The following is a 24,229-nucleotide window of genomic DNA, read 5'->3' on the forward strand; positions in this document are numbered from 1 at the left end:
CGGACGGACGGACGGACGGACGGACGGACAAAAAGACAGACATGGGTGAAAACATAATAGATGATCTACAAGCTCACAACATGCACTTGTAGCCAATACAATTTGAATGAGTATTTCTACATGGTGGTATTGCTACTTTTACTTTTACTTAAAGGAGTAGTTCACCCCAAAAAATACTTACCTTCTATCAATTACCCCAAGAAGCCTTGGATTCATGGAGATTTTTTTTGTTTTTGTCGCATTCCTGAGACAATAATTTGATGACCGTTTCATCGGTCAAAAGGAGACTCAGTAAGAGACTCTGTACTGTCCTCAATATAAGTGTTACATATCTTGACAGTCAGATAAACTCCTCCTTCACATTAAGACTCTGGAGACAGTTGTTCTATATCCACAGGTTTAATAACGTTCAAGGAAGTTGAAACCGAAACATACAAATAGGCATAGTCAAAATCAACAATGTCAAAAATACTCATCTAAACATGTTAACAATAAGTACATACCCACGAAGCTATCAAACAGCTAAGATGTAGGTAGATGTTGCTGGATTATGACAGATGAAAAACACAGCCTCACTGTGCTCAGCCATGTGCTAAACTGACTTTACTTCCTGGTTACAGGTGATCACATGACATGCTGCAGGTCACATGACTACTGATACATTCTGCTCTTAAAGTGACCACACCCAATTACAGAACATACAGAATTGCTTTAAACAAAACACTCTTATAAAATATAAACTTGCAACTTAAAATGTTGTAACTAAACAGACTCTTTGAGGCTCCATACTGAGTCTCCTGACCTCCGGTCTTCAAATTATTGGCTGAGGAATGCGACAAAAACAAAATTATCTCCATGAATCCAAGGCTTCATGGGTGTGTTATTGATAGAAAGTGAGTCATTTTTTGGGGAACTATTCCTATAAGTAACAAGTCTTCTTCTGGGTAGAGGACGTAGACACTGTCCTTAGCTATGAACCAATTATACACCTGTACAGTAGATAAGGCAAAAATTATATTATTATTACTATATTTATTATGTATTTGAATTGCCTCAAAGGGGCGTGGCCTAATGGCTCAATAGCGCTCCCTACAAAAGTTTATGCTTCAAGCCCGACAATACGGTTTCACCAACATGCATGCAAATTGGTACACAGACACCTGTATCATGCCCCGACTTACAAAAAACTCTCTTGGAGCCATGACCTAAATCAAACAGGAAGTCGGTCATTTTTAATTGATAGTGGCGTTTGTGTAGCCTGACACTTGTTCGTTTCACTCCATTATTCAGTCTGAAAGCCCTCTCAATGCAGCCGTTTTCCGATATGGGGGCGTGGCCAAAGTTGGACTCTTTGGCGATTGGTTCATACTGGATTATCCCGATCCCGATTGGTCAGATTTTCAACCGAGAAACACCCGCCTTCGACAGCATCACCAGACCCTGAATGCGAGGCTAGTGATTCAGGGGGTGGAGCCAGGCTAGCTTTTTTGTGCATTTCATACCATTTTCACGGGTTGTACTTTAACAAACTCCTCCTAGGCGGATTGTCGGATCCGCCTCAAATTCGCTCGGAGCATCCAAAAGACCTCAACGATGAAAAGTTATCAAAAGCTTGAGTTTTCGTAAAACGACGTGACCGTGGCGAAGCGTCAAACTTCAACGCCAAACAGTAAGTGAAAATAGCCGATCTACAATTCCTATTGGCTGGGCTTTAAACAGCCATAACTTCGGTTTGCAGCATGCTACCGAGTACAAATTTGGTATGTGGACTAAGAACACCAATAGGGACGAGCTGTCATTTATGAAGCCCCGCCCCCTGTATCTTCCTATTGGCTGGCCATTAAACAGCCATAACTCGCGTTATGGCTGTTTGTAGCCTTACTTTTCTGCTGATTGCCATACAGGCTTGTATCTTGGACAGAAAGTCAAGGGCCCGTTCATCGCTGCTTGCAGCTTTAATTAATTATTATTACTTTATTGTTTGTTTGTTCGTTTTTTTGAGTGGGTGGGGAGGTAGGCCTATAGTTTACGCTAGAAAGGGCAAACTGTCTGTTTCCACCTGTATAGTTAGAGATTTGTCATATGATATAATATTGTAATAATAATACGATGTCTCTTTATGTTTTTTACCATTGTTTTTCTCTCAGCATCACAGCCCTCCCACTCTCTGCAGCACACATGAGGAAGTCTTGGCATACAGACATCACACAAGACCTCCGTGATGACGAGGTCTGCTGGCTGTGAGTGTTCATCACACAGAAAGCAGAACCAATACAATGTGTTCTCACCATCTGCTAGACCCCAGACCAGCTGAACAATTATCACTTATTTAATGATGAGTTGAATCTGATGTCTGACTTTGTCTCTTTCATTCTCTGTGTGTTGGTGAGCAGTGAAGAGCTCATATCAAAAGGAGACTCTGATGTTCAGAACATAGAGAGGAACATATATGAGTCAGCTAACAGCAAGGTAAGAACCTAAATTCTCTCCATGACATGTATTTACATGTTCTAATAATGAGAATACGTGAGCTACAATGTACCATGTAAGATTTAATTGTTCATCATTCAGTGACACAAAAAGTAAAACGATAACAAAAAAGTGTCCAAAATAGGGATCCTAGGTAACCACAGGAACCCTAGAGTCCTTATTCTGAGGTGAACATTCGACGAAAATAGTCGATCTACAAGCTTACAATGCATCACAATGCAACCCATTGTGAGCTTTTGTATCGGCTATTTTAGGCAAACAGGTTTGGTGTAGAGAGAATAAAGCATTCGGCCTAGTACAGAGCCCTGGGGGACCCCGTTGAACTATGTATAAAGGGTTAACGTGATTATCGTTGTTGTCAGGCAGAAACCTCATATCTCGAGCAAATACAAGCTCACATGTCGCGTTGTGACACGATGTGAGCTTGAAGCTTTATTAACAATTTAAACCCTATATACTTAAATTGAACGGCGTTAGGTCCCTCAGGGGTCCCTTACTTTTCCCCCTTTACACAAAATCTCTTTACTGAAACTAGCAGATCTACAAGCTCAGTGTGAGCTTGTAGAGCTGTTATTTTCACATAATAGGAAGGCTAGGGTTCATAAGGTTAACAGTGGCCTACTCACATTAAACTGTTCACTTATACCAGGTGTCAGCAACCCTAGATGTTTAAAGAGACATTTTGGACCAAATAAGAAATATGTCTGGAGCCGCAAACAATATTTAATCCTTATAATGAAGGCAACACGGGCATATTAGCACTCTAAAGTGTATATTAGCCTATAAAATACTATACTTACAAATAGTAAATGAGCATTCAATTTTAATGTTGTCAAAATATTCCCCCAGCAGGATCATTGTTGCCAGATTCTGTGAGAGAAACAAGCGACAAGGTGTATGAAAACAAGCCCAAAAGAAACGACCAGTTTCACCACTTGAGCCCTATTAAATCAGCTATTTTCAAAAATAATCTTGAAAACAAGCCCAAATAAGCAACTACATTTCAGAAACAAGCCAAAAGAAAAGCAACCAGCAACTGAAAATTTACAAGTGACTTTACACGAAAACAAGCCCAACGTCGCTTATAATAATCAGACCTGGCAACACTGAGCAGATCAGCGCGCACCACAGGACTTACTTGATAACTTTTCATTGCAGAGCAAACATTCAGGAAATCCATCTGAAGTGGCAATGAAAGCAAATGCCTCTGTCCACGAACTGTTAAATCCTCTGTTTCCTCAGCTATCTTTCTTTTTTTGCCTTTAGAATCCATAGCGTATTAAATTAAAATGTGAAAAATATATATATATTCATTTTTTATTATTTTTTTCTAAAAATGTGTAAAGCCTCAGGGAGCCACTAGAGAGGAGTTAAAGAGCCGCAAGCGGCTCCAGAGCCGCGGGTTGCCGACCCATGACTTATACCCAGTGATGGAAGAAGTACTCACATTTTCAACTTAAATTAATTTTCCAAATGTATGAAATCCTTTGAAAATAGCAGATCTACAAGCTCACAACGCGTGTCTTTGCGATGCATGGCAAGCTTGTAGATCGGCTATTTTCAAATAGCCAAAGTATATTCACCATATTCTTAGACTTATCCTTGCCTCCAACAGAGGGCCCCATTGAGCTTTGTCTCAGTTTTTTTTCCCTTATACGCTCTGCTTCATTCCATATCTTCTCACTTCCGGCCCACGGCCCCCCGCCCCCCCTGCAGCAGGTGGCGGTAATGCACCTTAATGATAGCCCAAAGATAGAGATACCATTTGATTCCAGACAACCTCAGGTTTCCAATGGGACCAACCTTGTCATGCTACCTTGTCGGGAAGGGGGCTAAATACCTAATGATTCAAAGTTAAGACAACATTTTGGCGAGGGAAAAACGACCATCACCATTTTCCAAATGGTCCCTTGAGCTGTCACCTCAATATATGTGAATGAAAATGGGTTACATGGATACCTACAAGCCTCTCCTGTACAGACATGCCAAATGTATGCCTATCTCATGCAGTTCTGGGCAAGAACCATGCAGTGTTTTGCATGCAGTACAAATATGTAATTTCTGCCTATTGTAAAAAGGAGACCACTTTTAGGAGAGGAGACTGCATCTATAGCTGTATGAGACCACTGTACTGTATCTAGAAACCACTGTACTGTATCTAGACCACCACACTGTATCTATTGCTATATGAGACCACTTTAATGTATCTAGAGACCACTGTATAGTATATATACCACTGTACTGTATCTATTGCTATATGAGACCACTTTACTGTATCTAGAGAGACCACTGTATTGCATCTAGACCACTGTGCTGCATCTATATCCCACTGTACTGAATCTATAAACCACTGTGCTGCATCCAATCCCACTGTACTGAATCTATAAACTACTGTACTGCATGTATAGACCATTGTACTGCATCTATAGACCACATACATTGACCACTGTACTGTATCTATAGACCACTATACTGCATCTCAACTCAACACAGATTTAAACATGTACAGTATATATAAAGCACATTTAACATGACTATGTCGCCACAAAGGCTCGGTAGATGCAGTACAGTGATCTACAGATGCACTAGAGTGATCTGCAGATGCAGTAGAGTGGTCTACAGATGCAGTAGAGTGGTCTACAGATGCAGTAGAGTGGTCTACAGATGCAGTATAGGGGTCTACAGATGCAGTATAGGGGTCTACAGATGCAGTAGAGTGGTCTACAGATGCAGTAGAGTGGTCTACAGATGCGGTAGAGTGGTCTACAGATGCGGTATAGGGGTCTACAGATGCAGTATAGGGGTCTACAGATGCAGTAGAGTGGTCTACAGATGCAGTAGAGTGGTCTACAGATGCAGTAGAGGGGTCTACAGATGCAGTAGAGTGGTCTACAGGTACACTAGAGTGGTCTACAGATGCACTAGAGTGGTCTACAGATGCAGTAGAGGGGTCTACAGATGCAGTATCGGTGTCCAGAGATGTCTACAGACATACTAGAGGGGTCTACAGACACACTAGAGGGGTCTACAGATCACGACAGGGGTCTACAGATGCACAACATGGTCTACAGATGCACTGCAGTGGTCTATCGATACAGTACAGCAGTCTATAGATACAGTAGCTAGTCTTTAGATGCAGTACAGTGGTCTTTAGATGCAGTACAGTGGTCTTTAGATGCAGTACAATGGTCTATATATGCAGTACAGTGGTTTATAGATTCAGTACAGTGGGATATAGATGCAGCACAGTGGTCTAGATGCAATACAGTGGTCTCATATAGCTATAGATGCAGTACAGTGGTCTCATATAGCAATAGATGCAGTACAGTGGTATATATACACAATACAGTGGTCTCTAGATACAGTAAAGTGGTATCAGATAGCAATAGATACAGTGTGGTGGTCTAGATCCAGTACAGTGGTTTCTAGATACAGTACAGTGGTCTCATACAGCTATAGATGCAGTCTCCTCTCCTAGAAGTGGTCTCCTTTTTACAATAGGCAGAAATTACATATTTGTACTGCATGCAAAACACTGCATGGTTCTTGCCCATAACTGCATGACCATCTTGGATGGCATCTTGAAAATTATGCCTTTCTGCTAAGTATATTTTCCTGGATATTTGGGATGTTCTCAAGCATGCCTAAAGGTACCAGAATCAATTGAAAACCCTTTTGTATCAATGTTTAGGGAGGTTTAGTGGTACTCTTTCTTATATGCCTATTGACCGGTCTATTTCTCATAAAAAGTGCTTGTTTAAGATGAGGCTGAAAATGACCACCCCAGAATGAAATACTATGGGTAAATTATACATTTCCTGAATCCTTAGGGTCATGTCAGTATTCCAGTTGTTGTGTTTTGTGTCTCTGATGTTTCTTGATGCCACAGAACTAAAAGAAAATATATGGTTTAGGCGGAAATTGTGAGAAAAAAAAGGTTATTAACCCAAGACCCGGATATATTTGTACTTGCAAAATAATTTTTTAAACCTTTCAGATGGTCTTGTAGGAGTATTTTGAAGAGGAAAATATAATGTTTTTAAAAAAAAATGTTTTGGTAAGCTTTTATGCAAATGTTGACATTTAGCAACGTTGGGTCCATCAGGTAGCAAAATTTCCTAGAGGCCATTTTTATGGATAACATGGCAAATGTGTAATTACTTCACTAAAGCAACTTAATGATTCATTTATATGGTTTATTATTTGGCCTCAGATCAATTATGAATAATATTTGGCCTCAGAACAGTATACATTATGAATAATAACACCAATAAGCCATATTCTTAAATCAATTTTATTAAAAGAACAAAATGAAAATCAGTAGTAAAGAAACCTAATAACCTAAACCATTGTCAGTGATCACACAATACTGCCTGGCCAACTCACTGATTTGCATTGATAAAAGGATGCAAACTGATCTCCACCCAATATGACCCTGCACATTAGTTGTGCTCTTCTGGAACCACCTGTAGGCACTTATCTCTGAACAAATCCAGCCATGGTCGGAGTTTCCAGAGTTTGTCCTTCTTGTCCTTCTCTGGCACGGTCAAGTTGTCAACCAGATGTAACGAGGTCAACAAAGACTGAAATCGGTTGCGTGGCATCACATCAGCTACAGACGCGTTTTGTGTGTCTGCTTCCCAGTACATCCGGCATCCATTCATTTGAGAAAGGCCCATTCTCAAATACATCCCAAACATTTGCTCAATTTCTTTTGGACTTGTGTTGACTGATGTTCCTTTTGTTTGAAGGCTGTAAATGTTTGTGTTCGTTGTGAAAGAGTCAATCATGTCTTTGGACACAAACTGGCGGAAGTACTGCAGTGGTGTTTGGATAGAATTCACATCTTCAGAGGTCAGAGGTGGGCCAGAAAAGTCTGTATTAGGGCTGATGAAGTCCTTCTTCAGCCACTGAAATCTTGAATCACGACGATGAGCGGGTTTGGTCATTTGGGGCAGCTGAATGTCTGCTGGGCGGTCAGTGGGTTCACTGGGTGGTTCGGGTGGTTGGTTTTCTTTGGACCCCACGCCACAGTCCTCTTCATCTGACTCTTCATCAGTCTCATTGATGTCTATGTCAACATCACTCTCTCCGTTCATCACGATATCCAGAACATCCCTTGCTGTGAAGCGAGGCCCTTTCTGTTGTTGTGGCATTCTGAAATGAAATAAAGACATACCATTAGTACATTTAGTAGTGCTAAGTTCTTACACATCACTGCTCACTTCAGGACAACATTTCACAAGTCATGCAATACTGTCTGGCAACCTATTGTTTGATGATGATTGAAAGTGGTCGTCATCATTACAAGCCCCTAAGTACCCACCACCCCTCGAATGAATAATGAACAACCCCCACAACACCCCAAGAATTACCACATTGGTCCCACTGTCCTTGTAGTATTGAAAGAAAATTAAACTTACTGAGAAATAACAAGGGAATATATTGGTTGAATATGTATTGTTTAGGGGGGAAAAGAAACTTTGGGTGGACATTTTCTGAGGCTTACAGCTCAATTATCATAAATATATATATATATATATATATATATATATATATATATATATATATATATATATATATATATATATATATATATATATATATATATATATATATATATATATAGTAATGTAAATACACATATAACTGTTTAAATCTATTGTGAAAACTATATATAAGGCTGAACAGTAGCAGGTGAACCCTTGTATTTTTTGCAACCAAGAGGGCCCAACGTTGACCAAAAGCAACAAGTATGAATCATGCTCTAATTTAAATTTGGGACATATATTTCACAATAATAACATATATACATGTTCTAGACATTGTAATGTTCACCAAAAAAATTATTACAGGCATATTACTTACGTTTTTGTGAGGAATATCTTCCAGAGAAAAAAGAGATCTGTTCCAACAGAGAATTTTCAAGTTGTGATGATTCCTGCCTCTGTGGGGGGTATTTATATGCAAATATCCTGGCCAATGGCATTGTAAGACTAAACAATAGGACCCAATGAGGATTTAGAGGTGAAAAAATAACAGAAAAACAAATTATTTAAACTCCTTTCTTTATAAAATATAATTGTTGCTCTGAAGCATCTCTGGGTCTTAGAGGGTTAAAGGTTTGAAGAGCTCCAGTGACCACTGTACTTATCATACATAGTCACCAAAGGGCTCGAATGAAAGCTCAAAGTGTCCCCTTAAAAATGATACCAAACATAAAATATAAAACATTGTAATATGCCCTGAACGTGAGCCAATACCAAGATATGCACATGTGTCTAAAATGCCATTTTTCAATGGGGGGTGGTAACTTTAGCAGCTGATAACCCCAATTTAGCTGGGCCTCAGGAAGGTCTATCATACAAAAAAAAAAATCTAGGGATGTATAGGAATAAAAAAATCCCAACTAGAATTTGCCATCCCAGGTGGTAGCGATATGTGAGATTTTGGGGTTTGGCCCAAGGACTAAAAGGGATTCAAGTTAATTTATGTGGTTTGGCTGTTTCCTTATGTGATGCTATGAAAAATGTTTTCTGGTCAGGGCAGGCATAGCCATGGATCGTGTTGGCACTTCTGTGCACCGTCATGACGCACTGAGCGTCATGACTGAACTTCTTTTTGCACTTCTCAATTTACAACCTGTAGATGTACATAAATGTTCAGATTTCAAATATAAAGTGCTTATCTCATGGTTACAATTCACTTTGGGTGAGTTTAAGTACCCGTATCTTCCGTATTGTTCAATGAAAAGTATTTTAATCCGATTGGTGGCCATTTTCTCATAGTTATAATGTATCAAAGTGCAATACACCTCCCAACCAATAGGGTCACATAGTTGAAAATTCTGAGAAAATGGCCACCAATCGGATTAAAGGTTTCATGACATTCAGTTTTACACATTAAAAGTCTTTGTCACGGTCCTTCAAACGTGTATTAAACGTTTTGCTGGTGTTTTTCTCTCACATTTCCAAAGCCTTTTCAACTGCAATGTCAAAAGTAATCTTTGCCTGCGGGTGTCGCTGTTGAGGGATTTTGCCTGTAAATCCTCGCCTCTGCTGTTCCTGATTAATTCTGTCTTACCTATTTATATTACATATTGTGATGTCACGTGAAGCTTGACCAATGTTAGGTGTTCACAGGATGGACACACACACACACGGACGGACAAAGTGGAAACGTACTCTCCACCATGCCTTCGGCCTGGCGGAGACTTTGGCCTTGGGTCCACTTTCTCTGTCTGTCTGTCTGTAGTGGTAGGTGTCTGTAGTGGTAGGTGAAGCTACCCGGTTCTCCTCAGTGGCTGGACCAATTGCACACAGCTATTGACCATTACCATCTGAACTTAACTGTGAAGCCCGTTTTTCAATTTAATCAAATCTCAGCTTCTTATTACCGTTTTTGTGTAAAACACTGTCGCCATGGTTACGGGGCTGCCCAGCTATGGGACAAACTGCCTCCCGGGTTGCCAGATCATGTGCGCATATCCCCCCACGGATGCGTCGACCGGGTATGGTCTAGTTGTCTTTAATCTATTGAATACTGTGACCAGTTGTATAAGTCATTCAGGGCGTGTTGTGATCGGCATTCACTCCACCAGCTGATCACTCAGCCCACAAGGCTGTGTGTTTCCTCTCAAACTACCATAGATCTCATTCTAACAACGGACAAGGAAAAAATCCTAAATAGTGGTGTTTCCACCTGTGGCATATCTGATCACAACATGATCTTCTGCACCAGAAAGAAACGTAAACCTAAGACCGGTTACCACAAAACAGTCACAATCAGAGACCTCAAAAATTATAAGAGTGAGGACTTAGATCACAGACTGGAGGAACAGAATTGGTCCGACGTTCTAAACAGCACACAGGTAGACGAATCCTGGCTTTGTTTCAAAACCAAATTCATTCAAATTTTGGACAGTGTGGCTCCCATGAAAACCATCAGGGTCAAAACCCGCTCGGTACCATGGATGAATTCGGACATCCTTACTGCCATGAAAGTCAGAGACAAAAAGTGTTCTGAGCTTCATAAAAGTAGGATCAAACTAGCCAAATGTTTTAACAAAGGTCTCGAATCCCACGTAGCTAAACTTGAAAAGGAAAAAAACAAGCTAAGAAACAAGGTAAATAGCATGCTCCTGTTAGCAGAAAAAAGCTACCTCGATGACAAGATTGAGGAAAATCAAAAAAAACCACGAGAGCTTTGGAGGCTACTCAAGAACCTCCTAGGCTGCAGCAAAAAATTGAAAACCAGGCTTTCAAACTTAAGCCTCAAGGTGAATGACACTCTCATTTCATCCAAACACGAAGTGAGTAAAATCCTCAACATATTCTTCACGACCGTAGCCTCAGATTTGGTTGAAAAACTTCCTCCACACTCTGGGAGATATGGTGAGGAGTATGTTGTCTCATTTTACGAAAAACAGGGTGTTTGCAAAGATGACTTTAAACTCTCCCCTGTGAAAACAGAAGAGGTGTTTAAAAAATTGAGTGCTCTTCATCAACACAGAGCCACAGGCCTCGACAATATCCCCCCCAAATTTCTAAAAGACTCAGCCGCCTCCATTGCTCCAATCATTACCCACATATTCAACCTCTCCACCACACAGGGACAGGTCCCCAACGACTTCAAAAAAGCAAGGGTGACCCCTCTGTTCAAAAAAGGAAACCAATTAGACCCTGGCAACTACCGCCCTATTTCTATTCTAAGCTCCATCTCGAAAGTCATGGAAAAAATAGTCTATGAACAGGTCGACAAGTATCTTGCCGAGAAAAATCTAATCTACAAATTCCAATCTGGCTTCAGAACAAACCACTCCACTGACACATGCCTTCTCTATTTGAACGACTCTATCAAACAAGAGATTGAAAAGGGCAAATATTGCGGCATGGTCATGCTGGACCTCCAGAAGGCTTTTGACACCGTTAATCACCCGATTATGATCAATAAGCTCAGAGCAATAGGTTTTGATGACACGTCAGTGAACTGGATGAGATCCTACCTGGAAGGGAGGGAGCAAGTGGTGGAAGTAAACGGCACCCAGTCCCCCCCCCTCCCAGTGACTTGTGGTGTTCCCCAAGGAAGTATACTAGGACCCTTACTGTTCCTGATGTATGTGAATGACATGTCGTCAGCCTGCGACTGCAACCTGTTCCTGTTCGCAGATGACTCGGCCCTGCTAGTCTCGGACAGGGACAGGCTGCAGGTTGAGAAAACTCTCAGCTCTGAACTCAACAAGATCTGCATCTGGCTCTCCGACAACAAGCTCTCATTACACCTGGGCAAAACGGAATGCATCCTCTTTGGGTCCACTCCTAACCTCAGAAAGGCAGAGAGCTTCACGATCAAAGCGGGTGATGATATCATCAAAAGAAAAAACGAAATTACCTACCTGGGCTCTATCTTGGAGGCTGACCTCTCTGGTGACAAAAATGCTGAAAAAACGATCAAAACGGTCCACAAAAAAACACGCTATTTGCGGAGTATTGATCGTAAAGTCAGTAAGAAGACTCTGAAGACTCTTGCAGTGGCCCTCATACAAGGTCATTACGATTATGCATGTACTTCATGGTATCACAACACCACCAAGGCCTTAAAAACAAGGCTCCAAACATCCCAAAACAAACTTGTAAGGCTACTTCTTGGCCTCAACTTCAAAACCCATCTAACCCCTGATCATTTTGATAGGATTGGATGGCTTAGGGTTGCGGACAGAGTACAGCAACTTGCTATGGGCCTGGTCTTCAAGATATATCACAACATTGGGATCCCCCTGTATTTGTCAAAATACTTCCAAAATGTTAATGATGTCCACGATCACAATACCAGAGGCAGCTCCACAAACCTTGTCCAACCCTTTTTTGGCTCAACAAAGGGAAGTAACTCGTTCTCATGCTATTCATCAAAAATGTGGAACGCCCTACCAAAAGGAGTAAAGGAGTGTAAAACCCTACTCTCTTTCAAAACAGCCCTAAAGATACACCTTCAGGAGGCTGCAATTGGAAAATGGCCCCTGTCTAAGTCCTAACCTAACCTACCCCCCTACCCCCCCCCCTCTCTCCTTCTCCTCTTGTACATATTTTTCACTCTTCATACCAGTAACCTGTAAACTGATTGTATGACATTCTATAGTAGTTGTGTATATCTGTCTGTCTCTTATATGTCATCATGATTTGTGTGCATGGGGAACTCATTTGAAACAAGCTCTGTGCTTTTATGAGTCTTCCAGTTTAGTAGACCTTGTATTGTGAATTTGTACTTCCATGTACTGTTGTTCTCATGTCTTACTAAATAAAGTACATCAATCAATCAAATCTTTTCCTTTCGATGTTCTTTATAGACTCTTGTACTTTTTCTTCCAGAGAATGTAGCAATCTTTGCTGTGTCATGTTGTCAGCATTTGTGGCTCGTCTTAGTTTTTTGTCATTTAGGGATTCAATTGCTCTTTGTCTCTGTTTCTTAGCTTTGGCCTTCTGCTGTCGGCGTTGCGCCTTTGCTTCTTCATGAGGTTTCAGACGATGATTTCCTGCTTCTTCAGTTTGCGTAATGACAGTTAGTTGCATTGTGTGATCTCAGCTGTGATCTCTGTTTCAGTTTGCGTAATGACAGTTAGTTGCATTGTGTGATCTCAGCTGTGATCTCTGTTTGTACTGGAAAGTACTGTTCCTGAATGATCCAGTCTAAGCTATTGATTACCTCACTCACAAAGACATAAATAGTCTTTGGAAGTGACACACCTATTTATAGGATTTTATTTTGTCATGCGTCCCTCTAGCCAATCAAAAGCATTGGTGACAACATATTGTCACGTGTCACGTGAAGCTTGACCAATGTTAGCTTGGCTAGGGGGGGGGACACACAGCGGGACGGGAACGAATACTCTCCACCATGCCTTCGGCCTGGCGAAGACAATAAAAAAAGTGAAAATGAATGTCATATAACCTTTAAAATGCTTTTAAATACGGAAGATACAGTACTTATACCCACCCAAAGTAAATTGTAACATTTGTGTCCATGTGTAAGCACTTTATATGAGTATTGCTTCACCATCCACCGCAACCGACTCCAAGAAGTATTTAAGGATTTTCTCGCATACTACGTCGGGCCATTTCAACGTATTGTTCTCCCAGCCCAGTGAGCCATAGTCTTTTTGGTCTAAAAAAGCCAATTGGTCTAACAGTGAAAGTTTTTAGACGACGTTGATTAGCTGTTTTTAAGCGTCTATATATAGACGTCTATATTATAGACGTCATTTCAACGGCTATAATATAGACGGTCTATACATAGACGCTTAAAAAACAGCTAATCAATGTCTAGGCTAAGCCTAGACGTCTAAAAAACGTTCACTGTTATACCAATTATAACCTTATTATTATTATTATTATTTTAGCCTAGCCCTTAGACGTATTTTAGACGTCTAATAGCCCGAAAAATGCTCAGTGGGAGGTCTGTATTGTAGACGGTGTGGGGTTGACGATCCGGTTGACGATCGGATACGGCACGCCACACCCCCCTACCCTCTACGTTAGACAAGGAAGCTTACCGGAAGCGGTGGGCGTGTCTACGAATTAGGTGCATAGGGCTGAAGTAGTTTGTGTTTGTTTTGTAATAATACTTTAAATCTAAATTTAAAGTAACTAGTAATTAACATTTGCAAATAATTGTTTTGGAGTAAAATTACAATATTTGCATTTGAGATGTAGTGGAGTAGAAGTAAAACTATATAGCATTGGAAATACTCCAGTAAAGTAAAAACAAATATATCAAAATGGTACTTATAAGTACAGTACTTGAGTACATTTACTGTCCACCACTACTTGTACAGATCAGGGCCTCAGTAGGTATAGTCTTTTATTTTGAAAATACAGGAAGTAAAAGTTAATTCTAACCTATGTTAAGGAACAGCCTGTTAACATCTTGATGTACTGTAGTTTTGACTCATGTCTGTTGATGTGTGAAATACAGGATGAATACTATAAACTGATGGATAAGAAGAGGTCTGAGCTGATGGAGAAGAGATTGAAGAGTAAGTAAGATACGATTCTAGCCTCTGACTAACACACGCACGCACGCACGCATGTGCGCGTGTGCTTACACACACACACACACACACACACACACACACACACACACACACACACACACACACACACACACACACACACACACACACACACACACACACACACACACACAATAGAGCCCTGCTGTAAGTGCCCTCAGCTCATTGGGGGCAGCTCATTGGCTCATTTACTCATGACACGACCAATGAGAGTTAGAGCTTTCAGTGTTTCTAAGATATGGTCTCTGCCCCATAGACTGCCAGCCACACCCCCTCCATTCAAGCTACTGTAGCACATGCTGATACAAAATGTTTTCTTTATTAATATAATGGGGTCTGTGAGTTCCGGCCCGACCCTAGGCCCGATGGTCAAACACAGAAACTGCCAGAGCAAAACGGGCCGGGCCCTGGTCGGGTCCTCACTCAGTCACTGTCTGTGTCCCTATAGGTCTCTCTCTCTCTCTCTCTCTCTCTCTCTCTCTCTCTCTCTCTCTCTCTCTCTCTCTCTCTCTCTCTCTCTCTCTCTCTCTCTCCCTCCCTCTCTGTGATGTTCACATATTTACACAGAATGTTCATCTATTATGAGCTGTCCAGAATAGTGAGTCTAGGGTTGATGTGGTTAAACTAACATGTTCACACTGTGTCCATTTAACTCTTACTTTATACTGGAGGGGGAGGGGCCACATCCAAGTATGATGGTCAGATGGAGATGAAGTCCATGGATCAGACATCAACACATCCCCTTCCTCCTGGTGACAAGGTTATTATAATTATGCTTTTTTTCATTAGTTTTTATTTTTGCTATTGATTTGAGTTTATTTTTGAGTGGTGCCAACCACTCTTTCAAGTGACCGAGTGTGTTAGTCTGTATGTATGTCCATATGAGTACGCCAACAACACCTGCAGCTCATTACAACACAAAGATGCAACCAGTTACACTAACTAAACACAAACAGGAGACAGTGCAAAACATGCGCAGCTTAAAGACATGCACCCACACAAGCTGGCTCAGCACAAGTGTGCGCACAGCAGGAATTTCACCAGCAATGTATTTCTTCAACCTGTTACACATACTGTACATGCAGTACTACAGTGTAAGGTGGTTCATATGGGGTGCTTGCAGTACAATGTTAATGAATCATCAGGCCAAATTGACGTCATATTCTTTTCTACAATGAGCCCAAACCTTTTCGGGCAAATGATCTTGTTGAAAATATTCTGTATGCTCAACTGTTTGTTTTCTAAACCATGACCGAAACAAACAAATAAACTAACTAACTATTCTGAATCCCGCACACACACACACACACACACACACACACACACACACACACACACACACACACACACACACACACACACACACACACACACACACACACACACACACACACACACACACACACTATAAATGAGAGTAGTAATAAGTCACCAGTTTATCCAGCTCAGCTGTTGTTGGCATAGTGACCTTGGTTGTATGTTGGGCCAGGGCAGCTCTCAGTGGTTCTTGATTTCTCAGAACAGGCCTGATCATCTCCAGGATGCTGTTCCATCTAGTTGACACGTCCTGTGACAGCAACTCTTTATTTTTTACAAGTGCAATTTGCTGCTGCTCAAGCTCTGCTGCATTTGGTGGGCTGTGCTTGAAATGTCCCACTACTACCTTTCTGCATTTTGCCAATGCGTTATCAAATGGGCTGTGCTGTAGAGACACTGTGATGGCTCGTTGGAGGAGATGTGCTGCGCAAGGTATATGCCCAAACGGGTGTTCCCTGGCCGTTTTTCTAATTATTGTTCAAAGTTACTCATGATAATAATCCTCCTATAATTCTACAAACCTCTGTGATGGTGAGGCCAAAAACTCTTCTGCCCGTTTCTCCTTAGTGGCTGGAGCAAATGATCGGCATTTGCACACCAACATTGCCCACTACCATGCGCACGGAACTGCAAAGCCCGTTTTTCGATTCCCCCAACTGTCAGCTGTTTATTAGCGTTTTTATGTAAAAGAATGTCGCCATGGTTAAGGCTGCCCAGCTGTGGGATGGCCCCGCGAACTATGGGATGAATGGCTCCCGGGTTGCCGGATCATGTGCGCATATCCCCCCATGTGTAATTGGCTTAACTCATTCAGTGCCACATGACGTCTAAGACGTCACGTGGCCAGACGCCCCGAGCGCCACATGACGTCTAAGACGTCATGATTTTTTTTTTTTCATTTTTCTTTTTTGGAAAAACATCAGAACCCAAGATATGATGATTTGAAGATTTGCTTTTCCATTCACTCTTTGTTTAACTTCTTACTAAAAAAGGCTGTATCTCGGCTCCTGAGCACTTTTTTTTTACAATGAATTTTGGTTGTGGCACTGGACTCAGAGCCAAACTTCCATAAATAAGCTTGGCACTGAATGAGTTGAGGGAGGACAGGCGGGCGGTTGGACCACGCCATCACACTCATGTCACCATGACTCAACCATAACCATAATAACCATAATACTAAGGAATTCCCAAAGCAGCAACTTCCAACTATGGAGTGTGTTGTCTAACTTCAATGTGTCATCATGGAATGAAGCACATGAAAGGGACATGGACTGACAGATACAGAGATCTCCATATAAAATGGACAAGGAAGGACAGATAGAGATCTCCATATATGGCCATATCAATTGGATCACTGGTGCAGTGTAGCTGTGAGGTGGATCTGCGATGCGAGGTGGACGCTACGTCACGCTAGGCCCGAACTTCTAGTCTTAGAAAAAGAGAGGTAGTCCATTCTTCAAAACACCAAATGTTCTGCTTTGCACTGGTGTAAAGTAACAAAGTACATTTACTCAAGTTCTGTACTTAACACATTGACTGCCTGAATAATTTTCACTGCCTGTTGTTATTCATGCCAGAGATTTTTCAATGAAAAAAAAAAAAGTACTCAGGAGCCGAGATACAAAATTTAAATTTTAAAGTTTTAAGTTAACAAGGAAGTGGATGAGAGTAAAGATCTTCGAAAATTCATATCTCCTTGGTCTTTGGGTCAAAAAAAAAAAAGAAAAGTTAAAAAAAAATATATATATCTTGGCAGGCAAGTGATGAAAAGCTAATTTTGAGGTAACTTGATCTAGGTAGTCAATGTGTTAAGTACAATTTTGAGTACTGTATTTCCAAATTTCAGTACTTTTAATTTACTAAAACTATTTTTTTTTGTTTTTAAATACACAGTTTCAGTTAGTTATGAATTTGTGTAAACCCTTGTTTGTATTTCAGTTAACTAAAATAACTACCTCTTTCCATCCATCCATCCATCCATCCATCCATCCATCCATCCATCCATCCATCCATCACAGCTGTCTCAGAGTTCTTCTATGGTGACAGAAGGACAGACTTACACTCCAGCATCAGTCAGCAGCAGTACAGACCTCAGCTCCCAGCATGTCCAGACAGGAAGCTCCATGACCTCCCAGAGGGAGGATGAGGAGGATGAGGAGGGGGGAGCACAGGGAGAGAGCAAGAAGGTCGAAGGTCAACCTGATGTGAAGATGGAGGATAAACCAAAGGTGAGATCATTATTAACCCAGAGGTTCTCAACTCAAATGAATGTAGTGAACTATCTGGTCCATAAAGCAGAGTCTCTATAGAGCGTGTCAACGCGTCGTCACCACAGGGGGGGGCGTGGAATAGTAGCGCAGACATGTTTGTTTTGGGCAATGTTAAGTCAAACTGGTTTTTACCCCTCAAAGATGTCCGCTGCTACCAAAAGACACTTGTTGACGCCCCCTTCAGGATAGAGAAGCTCTAGTGTCAGTAAAGGCCTGGCTCTTTGTGTCATTCAACTCTCAGTCTAGATATACAGTGGGTACGGAAAGTATTCAAGACCCCCTTACATTTTTCACTATTTGTCATATTGCAGCCATTTGCAAAAATAATTTAAGTTCATTTTTTTTCCTCATTCATGTACACACAGCACCACATATTGACAGAAAAACACAGAATTGTAGAACTGTTTGCAGATTTATTAAAAAAGAAAAACTGAAATATCACATGGCCATAAGTATTCAGACCCTTTGCTCAGTATTGAATAGAAGCACCTTTTTGAGCTATTAAAGTATTCATTAAATCAAAATTATTCAGACCCTTTGCTCAGTATTGAGTAGAAGCACCTTTTTGAGCTAATACAGCCATGAGTCTTCTTGGGAATGATGCAACAAGTGTTTCACACCTGGATTTGGGAATCATTTGCCATTCCTCCTTGCAGATCCTCTCCAGTTCTCTCAGGTTGGATGGTGAACGTTGGTGGACAGCCATTTTCAGGTCTCTCCAGAGATGCTCAATTGGGTTTAAATCAGGGCTCTGGCTGGGCCAGTCAAGAACAGTCACAGATTTATTCCGAAGCCACTCCTTCGTTATTTTAGCTGTGTGCTTCGGGTCATTGTCTTGTTGGAAGGTGAATCTTCGGCCCAGTCGGAGGTCCTGAACACTCTGGAAAAGGTTCTCATCCAGGATATCTATGTACTTGACCGCATTCATCTTTCCTTCAATTGCAACCAGTCGTCCTGTCCCTGCAGCTGAAAAACACCCCCACAGCATGATGCTGCCACCACCATGCTTCACTGTTGGGATTGTATTGGGCAGGTGATGAGCAGTGCCTGGTGTTCTCCACACATACCGCTTAGAATTAAGGCCAAAAAGTTCTATCTTGGTCTCATCAGACCAGAGAATCTTATTTCTCATACTCTGGGAGTCCTTCATGTGTTTTTTGGCAAACTCTATGCGGGCTTTCATGTGTCTTGCAGTGAGGAGAGGCTTCCGTCGGGCCACTCTGCCATAAAGCCCCGACTGGTGGAGGGCTGCAGTGATGGTTGACTTTCTCGAACTTTCTCCCATTTCCCCACTGCATCTCTGGAGCTCAGCCACAGTGATCTTTGGGTTCTTCTTGGCGGCTCTCACCAAGGCTCTTCTCCCCCGATTGCTCAGTTTGACCGGACGGCCAGTTCTAGGAAGAGTCCTGGTTGTCCCAAACTTCTTCCATTTAATGATTATGGAGGCCACTGTGCTCTTAGGGACCTTAAGTGCAGCGGAAATTCGTTTGTAACCTTGGCCAGATCTGTGCCTTGCCACAATTCTGTCTCTGAGCTCTTCGGGCAGTTCCTTCGATCTCATGATTCTCATTTGTTCTGACATGCACTGTGAGCTGTACCGTCTTATATAAACAGGTGTGTGCCTTTCCCAATCAAGTCCAATAAAATAATTAAACACAGCTGGATTCCAATGAAGGTGTAGAACCATCTCAAGGATGATCAGAAGAAATGGACAGCATCTGAGTTAAATATAGGAGTGTCACAGCAAAGGGTCTGAATACTTATGGCCATGTGATATTTCAGTTTTTCTTTTTTAATAAATCTGCAAACAGTTCTACAATTCTGTGTTTTTCTGTCAATATGGGGTGCTGTGTGTACATGAATGAGGAACAAAAATGAACTTAAATTATTTTTGCAAATGGCTGCAATATGACAAATAGTGAAAAATGTAAGGGGGTCTGAATACTTTCCGTACCCACTGTATGTAACCAATGTAACTATTTATCTGAATTGTATTGAATGGGTGGACCCAGGAATCTCTTTAGAGACAAACTCTGTTTATTCTGAGACAGAATGACGCGTCTCCGGGTTAGTTTAGCTTTAGTCCATAAACAAACACAAGTCATTTGCAACTCCAATTGTTATTTTGTTATACAGGGATGTTAACAAAAGACACCCACGTCATTCCAATATGGAAATAACAAAGGGAAGAAGTGGGGGTGTTGCAGGACTTTTTACGGGAGACAGTCAAGGAGCCGTGACCACTAATGCATGTATTATTATACACACCAACCATGTAGATTAGAACAGGTAGAAGCACCAATTTTTAACACATTTTGTGTAATTATACTAATTGAACGTTATTAAGGTTTCGAGGCCTATCAGACTCTAGAAGCCTTATTGCATCTCTTGGCTTTCTTATTCTTCTGCCGTTTTTGGCAGTTCTGGCCTAACCGCCTGGTCACTTTTTACGAAACTCGGCAATATGGTAGAGGGCTATGCCAAACGGCGAAGACCCGAAACTCACAACCATTGGCCAAAGGGTGGCGCTGTAGCACTCAATTGAAAATGCCAACTTTGAACTGGTACAACTCATGCCCTGTTTGACCTACAGCCATGAAACCTCGATACACACATGCGTCTCCTCATGCCTAACAATTTTCACACTCTGACTTTTGACCTCTGACTTTTTGATCTCCCACCATTTCGAATTATATGAAAAGCAGTAAAAATCTATAGCTTTCTGGGATCTTTGAGCAATCTGCACGAAACTGTAAGCAAGCGGATTTTCCATAAGTGAAAACGTTAAGCTTTTATAAGCCAATGAATATTGCAGTTTTATGAAAATTATTCATCTGCCCCTAACACATACATGCAGACTCACATTTGTTTGAAACTTTTTCAAAAATGTAGAGGGTCATTCCAGGTATCACTGAAACTTACTCCAATTGGTGAAAGGGGGGCGCTATAGCAATTTTTTGAAAATGCAAACTTTAAACAGGCAAAAGTCATGGCTCGTTTGGCCGACAGCCATTAAACCTGCTTACACATGTGCCTTGACTCATGAGGTACATATCTATCACTTTGACCAGTAAGCTCCGCCCTTAGATTGTCTGCAATTTTGAGCAGTTTGAAAAAACATTTAAACCAAGGATTTCTGAGCAATTTGTGTGAAACTGTGTCAAATAAATATGTGAGGCCCTTTTTCACAGGTTCAGGTGTGTTGGTCCAATAGCTTGATCGCTTAATCATCTGCCTTGAAACCACAGGGTTGCCGGTTCGAATCCCACCTCATACAGACTTCATTATAATTGCATTGCACAGAACATGACTGTATCAATGAATGCATGTGCAATTGTTAAATATAACGAGAAATGCATACTTGAAAGTAGTTATTTTCAATGTATGAAGTACTTCATTCGCCCTTTGTTTTGTTTTGTTGCATTCTCCTTTCTCACTGTCTGAGGCTGTGGATTCAATAGCTCGACCAGTAGAGTGTGAGCCTCATGTGCCGAAGGTCCCTGGTTCAAATCCCACTCATTACAGTTTACATTTAAATTGCATTGTACAAAACATGACCCTGTTAATTCAGATATGTGCAATTTTTAAACAATAACATGAAATGCTTTTTTGAGAGTAGTTGTTTTTTATGTATGACATACTTTTTGGTGAAAATAGCCGATCTACAATCTCACAACTTTTCAGATAGCAACACGTTGTGAGCTTGTAGATCGACTATTTCACTAGTTTCCATTCCGAGGAGAAAAAAATAAAAAACTTTATTGGTAAATGTTTTGTGAACCAGTGAACTACAGTAGTTAGCGAAACAGAGGCTTGGTTCATAACGGACGTAAAAACCTATAGATATCAACAGACACCATCAAGGGAGGCCATATCTCTAGCTCAATGAGAAGAGAGGCAGCCTGTGAATCCATAGGTTGCTGGTTCGATCCCTGTCCCCAACAATGCGTTGAGGTGATCATCATGTGGAATTCTCCCTATTCCCATGGATTGGATCCACCCCTCTCACTCATCACCAATCACACCTGTCACATGCACAGTACAATTCTTAGGCACTTTTACTTTACTACTCTACTCTACTACAATTACAGCAGATGACAGCTTTAGTTACTTGTTACTTTGTGGATGTAATTATTGTAATTATGTAATTATAATTATAACACCTACAGTAACTATCCAATGGCTCAGTCAGTACTGCAAGACATGCCTCTCTCTCTCTCTCACTCTGTCACTGTCTGTCTGTCTGTCTGTCTGTCTGTCTGTCTGTCTGTCTGTCTGTCTGTCTGCCTCTCTCTCACTCTCTCACTGTGTGCCTGTCTGTCTGTCTGTCTGTCTGCCTCTCTCTCACTCTCTCACTGTCTGTCTGCCTGTCTGTCTGCCTGTCTGTCTTTCTGCCTCTTTCTCACCCTCTCACTGTCTTGTCTGCCCTATCCTCAAAACCGCTTATTGCTGCTTGCAGCTATATTTTATAATTGATATTGTTACATATAGTAGCTCCTTTGCTTGACCAGGCTGAGTCCATGTTCAGTGGAAGGAGAGGAGAGACGGGACAGCAGATCCTTCTGTAGTTTAACAGTGACAAAGCAGCATTGCTCAGGGGCTTTGTGGCTGAGCAGGTCCACTCTATGTGCTTCTGTTCTCTACATCCATAGCAGACAGACCAGGGGTGTTTGTCTTGTTTCTGTCTCCTTGGTACCTCTTCTGACTGGCAGGAGGAGAATGAAAACAGCCACTGTACTTATAGCTCATTGGCATGAGCAGTCGAAGCCCGGTTGTTGGACTAATAGCTTGGGAGTGCTCCATTCTGCATGTTGTATGGCATTGTGGATTGTCTGTGGGCAGGACAGGTGAACATGCTACCCAATATGGTCCGGACAGAGTTGTTGCATGAAGGCTTGTTGGGCCAACTCCTCTTGGACAATACATGACAATGCGCAATAACTGTGTTGAGACAGTAAACACAAGACTGCGTTCCTAAGCTTTCTTTTCTCTCCTCATCCTGGCAGACAGCTGTTCCTTGTTTTCACCCTGAAGTAGCCTATAGGCTGGTCAGAACACTGAGCTAATGGCACAATGCTCATATTTGAACTTACTTAATCTCTCACGACAGATTCAGAGTTACGCAACTGAATCTGTTAGCAACTACAACGTGTAGAGTTGTTGTTATTAGGAATGAAAACAAAGACTGAGGGAGAGTCAACGGGCCGACATCCGGTCTCTACACAGGGAATTGGGCAGTGCCCCCAGAGCAGTGGTGGAAAGTAACTAAGTACATTACTGGAGTATTTCCAATTTTTAATACCTTTACGTCTACTCCACCACATCACTGAGGACAATATTGTACTTTACCTCGACTACTTTTATTTGAAAACTTTAGTTACTAGTTACTTTGTAGATTTTGATTATTATTGCAAGACATACATTAACCACTTTATCCCTATATACATTTTGGCCATTTGAAAATAGCCGATCTACAAGCTCACGATATGTCGCGATGTGACACATTGTGAGCTTGTAGATCGGCTATTTTCAAAGGATTTTATACATTTGGAAACTTGTGCAATGGGACATTCTGCATAATGAGTACTTTTACTTTTAGTACTTAAGTAAATGTTGATGCCAATACTTTGTACTTTTACTCAAGTACATTTTGAATTACGGACTTTTACTTACAAAAGAGTATTTCTACAATGCAGTATTGATACTTTTACTTAAGTAAATAATTTAGTAATTTTTCCACCACTGCCCCAGAGGCTAATTCAAAGGAACTTTTTGCCGATGGGTTCCGAGATTGGAACATGCTTGACCAATAAATGTTCTGAACAAGGTGAAAACTACTGTGAGAGGTTATTAATGCTCATCTGTGTGGCTTTGTGTAGCTGAGCGCCATCCACTTTCCCTTAACTCCACCACAATAAAAACATGAAAAGAACAGATTGAAATCCAAGTTTGTAAAAAGAAGATACAATCTAAACAAGCAATATATAAATATACTGTATGTAGGATAGCATATCTCCATCAAGCATGTGTGGTGTTGTGTTATGCAGTTACTGGCAAGGCATGTTATTACATTGGCAAAGAGTCAGGA

General features: G+C 41.2%; 1 protein-coding gene and 1 long non-coding RNA gene across 3 annotated transcripts in view; one reads left to right on the forward strand and one right to left on the reverse strand.

Annotated features, from left to right (window-relative positions):
- Positions 1-24,229, forward strand: part of LOC311038483 (uncharacterized protein) — an 87,856-nt gene that overhangs the window by 59,886 nt on the left and 3,741 nt on the right. For both annotated transcript variants that reach the window (XM_084048038.1, XM_084048039.1), the window contains 5 exons: positions 2,148-2,240; positions 2,394-2,469; positions 14,458-14,518; positions 15,226-15,314; positions 17,890-18,099. In XM_084048038.1, coding sequence (XP_083904164.1) covers positions 2,148-2,240; positions 2,394-2,469; positions 14,458-14,518; positions 15,226-15,314; positions 17,890-18,099 — 529 coding nt within the window. The remainder of the gene's footprint in view (positions 1-2,147; positions 2,241-2,393; positions 2,470-14,457; positions 14,519-15,225; positions 15,315-17,889; positions 18,100-24,229) is intronic.
- LOC311038929 lies at positions 3,370-3,642 on the reverse strand. Its single transcript, XR_014600107.1, has 2 exons — positions 3,491-3,642; positions 3,370-3,444 (listed from the first exon to the last, which is right to left on the reverse strand). It is a non-coding gene; the product is annotated as an uncharacterized lncRNA (long non-coding RNA).

This window comes from Gymnoscopelus microlampas (genome assembly GCF_963454915.1).
Source record: "Gymnoscopelus microlampas genome assembly, chromosome: 22".
NCBI lineage: Eukaryota > Metazoa > Chordata > Actinopteri > Myctophiformes > Myctophidae > Gymnoscopelus > Gymnoscopelus microlampas.